Consider the following 7,581-nt stretch of genomic DNA (forward strand, 5'->3'; position numbering starts at 1 on the left):
TGTAATGGTTCAAACCGTGATACACCAACCTATCGGAACCCATCAGGAGCGAAATGGTAAAAATTCACGACAACAGTAACGTATACTGTGATGTGCAAAAAAGGGTAACACAAAATGTATACCGCATTAAAAAGTTGAGAAGACCAAGCACGCGGTCTACAATGCATCCAAAATGGCCGACTCGGGAACAGCGATACGCTCGGCTCCCATGCAACGCTTCATTATAAACTACCCCATACTTGATGCATAGTTGCCTAACCGCGTTCAAAGTCAACAAATAATATACTCAACTTAGATGAAGATGCTTCTTGCAGGTCTGAAGACATGATGACTTCCAAAATTCACAAATACCTTGCAGGCAAAAACAAACGTGTTAACGTATCGAGCGCTAAAGAAGGAATGGCGTTCTTGGCAGAGGCAGTAGTTGTAACGGCACCTCTACAGAGGGGGATTTTGAGAGAGGAGAGATCTATTTGGTGAAGTATCTGTGATATTGGCTTCCACTTGCCCCTGATGCTATACCGACAACCTTTGAGGGTGAGCGAGCCAGAGGTATCTGGCATTCCATATGGCTTTTTTCTCTGGTATATTTAGCATTTATTTATACCTAGAAATGTGTGCTATAGGAACATTTCACTGGGCGACACAGGTCGAGCCCAGAAAAGACATTTAGCATGTCACATTCCCAAGTTAGCCTAATCGTGAGTCCAACTACTGTACTAAACTTCTCAGAATCTGGACATTGTTATCATTGGCTTTTATATCCTAAATTTTGTATCTTCATAATTATTGCTATTAGTTTCTTTGTCATTTATTTTGATTGTATAGGATAGTGAGGTGAAGAAAGGAATGAATGAATTTCAGTGATCACAGTGTATTTGAATGTCACTGTCAAAATGCCATCTGTTGAGGAAAGCTATACAGATTATACTTAGTCTTTTTTTATTAGATTACATTAAATACCTTAGTTTTTTTTATTAGATTACATTAGATACCTGTAGGCTTTTTCAAGTGCTATGAAAATAATGTTTACCAGTTAATGAGTGTATGTATTACTATCACTGACAGCAGTCCTCTCTCAGCCATGTAGTAAAACTAACTGACCTTTATGTAATTAGGTGATTATCCTAGGGCTTTTGGATATAGGACATTAGTCACCTCCTGTGAGAATGGATTATGAGTTACAGACACCCATAGCACATAAAAGATATGTTTATAAGACATACAGTCTTACAATTAACATAGGCAATTGTGATAAAGCATGCACTTCATTCGATGAACAGATCCTGTTCATGTAAAACTGTGACTGACTTAGATTTTAAACTAATGACAGTATAAGATAAAAAATGAAAACAGCAATTGAAATTGACAGGGTGTGGTCATTGCAAAGCCATGAAGGGAGACTACGGGCAAGCAGCTGTTGAATTAGCAGCTGAAGGTCAGACTGGTGTACTAGCATCAGTAGATGCAACTGTGGAGCGAAGTCTAGCAACACGTTTCCAGATTCGTGGCTTCCCCACACTGAAGTTCTTCAGGCATGGACAGCTTATAACAGAGTATAATCGAAGTCGAAAGGCTGCTGATATTATTGATTTTATGAAGAATCCTCCTCGTGAAGCAAAAGATGAGCTATAGATAAGTGAATGCATTAATTTTTATAATGGTTGTTAGTATGTGAATATTTGTTGGAAATTACTTACCACCATGGACAAGTAATGTACTATGTGGTCCAATCTCAGATTTAGCTGTTAGGTAAGATAAATTTTGAGGAATATTTTGTTGCTTATTATTTGAGTGATGAGTGTCAAATGATCTTATTTATGTTTCAAAACTTTGTTTTGTGTTGTTATTTGTTATGACTATACTTGTTATAATACACATTTCATCCTTGTGTAAAATCAACTGTGGAATAATCTGTAGTCTCTCTTCCATTTTCTGTATTTTGAAGACCTTTCTATCAGTTTTAAGGTCAGAAAAATCTTGGGAATGATAATTGGGGGTAGTTATGCTAGTTTTAGTATTTAATTTTTTTGTATTTCTGTGCTCCATGTTATTAAGGACCCCTTCACCCTGACTTCATGTGTGGCATTATTCAAATAACCTGCTGTGATTGTTTATTGAGTATTTTATTTTAGATATTTTCCTAAGGTTTCCGATACTTAGATTTTGAGCTCTGTAGTGTTGCCTTTCATATGTTTTCTGAAGGTCAGCAATTCAGAGGGTAGACTTTTTTGGATTCAATATTGCACAAATTAGTTCTAGTAGTAACTGCCAGTATGTCACACTTCAGAAACTAAGGAAACATTGAAGTCGCAGTGAATTTTGATTCAAGAAGTGTTAAAGATTTAGTGCTGTATTTGTAGGAAATATTTTAAGGTATGTTGAAAGCTTTATATAATGAAAGGAAACTGATAAGCAAAAGCTTAATATAACATGAAAGGGACTACAGTAATGATAAGCCTTTTAACACATTGATGACAAGTTTTTTCACTCATGTTCCACTCAGGCATAATTCCGTGGTCACAACTACCACTCTTGGCAGACCTTTCACAAGCAACGATTGGTATATGGATGATATACACACTTCCAAGTACAAACGGGTATGGCTGGCACTGATTTGGATAGTTTATTTGAGGATGAAGGGTTTCTGTAAAATTTAAAATGTAAAGCTTTGAAATGGAGAAGGATATTATTGGTACAAAATGAGAAAAAGAATTGGGAAATATATATGCTTCAAATGAGAAGAAAATACAGCATAGTATTTAAACTTATACATGTGTATATCAGTAAGTTTTACACGTTATTTTGTACCTTTTAAAAGTCTGTAGAGAAGGAATACATTGAAGAAAGAATAAAGATAGTAGTTTATTGTGCATTGATAGATTGTCAAGTAGACCATTTTAAATATTGTATTCATTTTTAATTATTAAGGAAAGTAAGTGAAAATAATAATTGCTTTTAGAATACTTAAAGTTGTAGTTCGATACTTACAGCATTTATTGTTGTCAATTATTCAGTATTCATCTTAGCAGATTATAGGATTTAAAATTGTATTTTTCATACAACTGATACATTGTATAGCATGCATAAATATTGTTGCTGACTGGCCTTGTTTTGATATGCATGAAAAGATACAATTTTGCAACATGCACTGCTCGAGAAAATGTGCATTGGGTGCAATTGTTGGGGCTCTGTTAGTTAGCTTTAACTAGTGCTGTAAGTGCATTAGGGTGAAGGGGTTGCCAGGTTGAGTACAAATAAGGAACTAACGTGATCAAGTAGAATAGGAATTAGTTGTAAATTTAAATGTACATTGAAGTACTAAAAGTTGGGATCACATTAGCATCTAGGTAGAGCATTCCATGTAGTTGTATGTTTTTTTGTTTCTTTTTGTGAATTAAAAAATGGAAAAAAAGCGTTTTATTAATCGTAGAATTGATGATGCTGGCTAATCATTATTCTTCACTTATTAATATGGCAGTCATAGGTAGTGTATGATGAGGTTGTTCCGTACACTGCACCAGCATTTTATGAGAGCCGTCCCTGGTGTGGTCTTACTAGATTGGTTGAGGCTTTTGGGATTATGTTATATTGATTTAATATTCATGATTTTTAGAGTTGGAATGTAACTGGTATTTAACAATTTGTTTGTAACCTTAGCACTTGATTTTGATTAAAAAGTATTTGTCATGTTTGAAAATACTAATAACAGGGAATATTATCTTGTACAGTACTTATTTATTGTTTTGAGTTTGGTAGTAGGTTTTATGGATTAGTTTATGTATTTTGCACTTTGTTACAGTTACAATACAGTATTTATTTTTCTTCCAGATTTGAAAATTAAGTTGTCTCTCTATTTTTTAGTATATAATTTGAACTTTTTTTTTTTTTTTTTTTTGTGCACAAATCTTCTTACATGACATGTTAAAATAAATAATTTACCTTTTTCTATGGATATTTATATCCTTTATAATGTAACCACATTTTGGATTTATATAGGAAGAAAGATCTGTGAACTTCATTACTTTGAATTCATAAGGTAAGAATGAATTTTATTTGGTTTTTACTTTACTTCCGATAGCTTATGGCAACGGTGAAATGAGTAGGTACATAACAAATACAAAGTTGCCTTCAAAATGTGCATTTGCTGTTAAGTAGTAATGTAGAGCAAAATATTGGAGATTTTCCTTAGCTGCAAATTGCTCACATACAATCTTTTGAAATTGAACTGCCATCATTTGATTCGTACTCATCTAGAAGAAAATTTAATTGAAATTCAAAAAAGCTTTGGTTTACACAAGTTAAATCAAGTGTCCTCTCTTTAAGTTGAGGACATTGTGCATAATATGGGGCCAAAGATCTGCACTGGAGCTTTTAGAACTTCACCCAATGAAAGTATCTATGTAGACTCCCATCAGCTACCACTGGACCTTTTGAGGTCTTCTTTTGAGGTCTTGAAACAGTGTGATTCAAGTCTTTTTAGATTTAGTAGATCTTCAACACCATTTCAGATCAGTCAGCTGGTTTAACCGGATGATAAAAATATAAAATCGCAGAAGATCCTACAAGTTAAATATGCTGCTATCCCTCTTTGGTTTATTCCAGCAATAGATGTATGCACTAAAAAGATAAAGTTTTAAGAAAGGTCGTCCGGAAGAAGGTTTTGGAGCATGATGAGAGGTATATAAGTAACAGGAAAATCAATACTGATAGATCAAAATCAGAAGATGGAGTGGGCTGTGCAGTAGTGTGTGAGGGGGAATCTTGTATAAAAAAGTTACCAGAATCCTCATCTATATTCACTTCTGAAGCAACAGCCATGGTTGATAATTTAAATCTTGCATCTGCTAAAAATTTATGTACACAGTAATATATAGTGACTCAAGGAGTTTTGGAAGCCCCCAAAAAGTTTGACCTTTAATTCAAAAGGCCCAGTAATGGAGTTTTTATCTTTTTGTACATGAACTTTCCTGCCAGATATATACTTAGCTTACGTCTCTGACGTCACGACAGAATTCAAAACTCGCGGCAAATGCGACAGGTAGGTCAGGTGATCTACCCCACCCGCCGCTGGGTGGCAGGTGTATGAACCAATCCCCCTTTCCAGTCATAATTTTTCTGTCGCCGGTGTCGACTACATCTGTTGTCGATACCTCTCGATTTTGGATCATTACTCGTTTTCGCCCTGGATTGTTTCATCGGACTTTTGGTGAAGTACCTGCTCCTTGGCTTGGCATTTGCGATTTGTGGACCGGTTTTGGATTATTCTTTTGATTATTCTTGGAATTTCATTATGTCTGATTTGGAAATTAAGAAATCAACTATGTTCAGAGTTTGTTCTGTTAGCGATTGTAAGGTGAGGCTACCGAAAGCTGCGGTAGACCCTCACACAGTATGCATGAGGTGTAGGGGGAATGACTGCTCATTTATTAACCCTTGTAATGATGTGGTAATTTGAATGAAGAAGAATGGAAGGCGCTTCTTCTTATGTAAGAAAGCTTGAGAAGGACAAGGTTAGGAAAGCTTCATCTAGGAGTTCTAGTAGGTCTCGCGCTAGCGAGTTTGAAGTTGATAACCCTGTTGTAGACGTAGCGCCTTTACCAGTTTCAGCCCCTGCTTCCTGCACCGAACCCGAAGATGCGCCTTCGGAGGTGGACACTATGAGAGCCACTATTCGCAGCATGGAGCTGAAAATTAAAGTGCTAGAAGGTAAGAGTGATAGCAATTTGTGCAGTGATCCCAGTGCAGTGGAGGGTGCGTCTGATCGGCTCCCTAATGCTTCTAGGCCTAGACCTCTTCCAGACTCCCAGACCCAGTGGAGGAGGAAAGTCGAAAGCCGCAGGAAGGTTAGGGAGAACCCCCACCGGTCAGGCGTCCCCTCGGTAGCGCCTGATGTTCGATCCCAGGCTACCTTGGATCGCGCCAAGAGAGAAGTCTTACGGCAATGCTTCTCGTCTTCGCCTTCTCCTTCTCCCAAACGTGGTTGGAGCTCCTCGGAAGCTTCTCGGCCGTCGAAGAGAGCCTGGCAGGCTTCTTCCGCTCTCCCCTCCAGCCCTGAAGTTTTTTCGGAAGATCCTGGATTGGATGTCAAGAAACCGAGGATTTCTTTGGAGTTTCGCTCTCCTAGTAAGGATCGAGCTGCGTCTCCCGTGAAGGACTTTGTTAAGTCTCCTACACGTGTGTTGGCTAGTCTGCAGGCGCAGATTACGGCTCTGGCTGACTCCTTGATTGTGACTTCTGGTCGTAGGAAGGACGTCTCGCTCCCGGTAAAGAAGTCCAGGCGCTCTTCTCCAAGCTTACGCTATTCGTCAGTTACCGCCCTCTCTCCAGGAGTGGATCGTAGTACGAGGCGCTCTTCAAAGGACAGGCGCTCTCCTGCGGACATCGTTTCTCCGTCGGACAAGGGGCATGCTTCCCGTAGACGAGCCTCGCCTGACAGGCGCTCGTCTCGAGACAGGATCTCTCCCGATGGCAGACGCCAGGAGCCTGGCAGGCGTTTTTCTCATGGTAGCCGCTCTCCTTCAGGCTTTCGCTCTCCTGTGACCAGACGCCCTTTGGTAGACAGGCGCTCTTCTCCTGTCAGCCGCCCTTCGCTTAGCAGGCACCAAGAGCCTGGTAGGCGCTCTTCTCCCGAGTTTCGCTCTCCTCGAGTTAGGCGCCGGGAATCTGTCAGACGCTTCTCGCCTGGTAGGCGCTCGTCGCCAGAGATTCGCTCTCCTCGCAGCAGGCGCCAAGAGCCTGATAATCGCTTCCCGCATGACAGGCGCTCTTCGCCAGGCAGCCGCTCTCCTTTAGACAGGCGCCAGGAGCCTAATAGACGCTTTTCGCCTAATAGGCGCTCTTCGCCTAATAGGCGCTCTTCGCCTAATAGGCGCTCTTCGCCTGATAGGCGCTCTTCACCAGATTTTCGCCCTGCGTTCGTTAGGCGCCAAGAGCCTAGAATACGCCCTCATCCTGACAAGAAGGAGTTTTCAGGCAGAAGCTCAACGGAAGTTATAACTTCCCCGGTTAGATGTCAGAGTTCTTCCAGACGTTCTTCCAAGGATGGACTCTCGGCTGAGGACAAGACAGCCTTTCATCGTAAGGATCGTGAAGGATCTTCGGCGGAAGAAGAACAGAATCCCTCGGAAGAAGAAATTCCTAAAGATTCCTCCGTTTCTTCATACAAGCGTTTGACGGACCTGTTGCTTCAGGAATTTGGAGACGCCCTTTCTCCTGTCGCCCCGCCCTCGCCTCTTTCGTTATTTTCGACTTCGAAAACTTCGAAGGTTTCATCCTGTGTCAGGATGAAGCCTGCAATCTCTATGAAGAAGGCGCTTAGAGGTTTTGGTGAGTGGCTTCTTTCGAAGGAAGAGAAAGGGAAGACGGACGGTGTTCTCTTTCCCTCCTTCTAAGCTTACTGGGAAACTAGGATTCTGGTATGAATCGGGAGAACCCTTGGGCCTCGTTCTTCCATCCTCGGCAGACTCGGACTTCTCTTCACTGGTGGATTCCTCTCGACGCTCTGCCCTCATGTCTGCTAAGACGACATGGGGGATGAATGAGCTTGACCACCTGTTGAAGGGAATGTTCCGAGTCCTG

General features: G+C 40.4%; 1 protein-coding gene across 1 annotated transcript in view; it reads left to right on the forward strand.

The window, feature by feature from the left end:
- LOC135217159 (protein disulfide-isomerase A5-like) overlaps window positions 1-3,947 on the forward strand; it is a 150,609-nt gene extending 146,662 nt beyond the window's left edge. The window contains exon 12 of the mRNA XM_064252879.1: window positions 1,373-3,947. Within this exon, the coding sequence (XP_064108949.1) occupies window positions 1,373-1,635 (263 nt within the window). The 3' untranslated portion in view covers window positions 1,636-3,947. The remainder of the gene's footprint in view (window positions 1-1,372) is intronic.
- Window positions 3,948-7,581: the final 3,634 nt, after the last annotated feature.

The sequence above is a fragment of the Macrobrachium nipponense genome, chromosome 7 (genome assembly GCF_015104395.2).
Source record: "Macrobrachium nipponense isolate FS-2020 chromosome 7, ASM1510439v2, whole genome shotgun sequence".
Taxonomy (NCBI): domain Eukaryota; kingdom Metazoa; phylum Arthropoda; class Malacostraca; order Decapoda; family Palaemonidae; genus Macrobrachium; species Macrobrachium nipponense.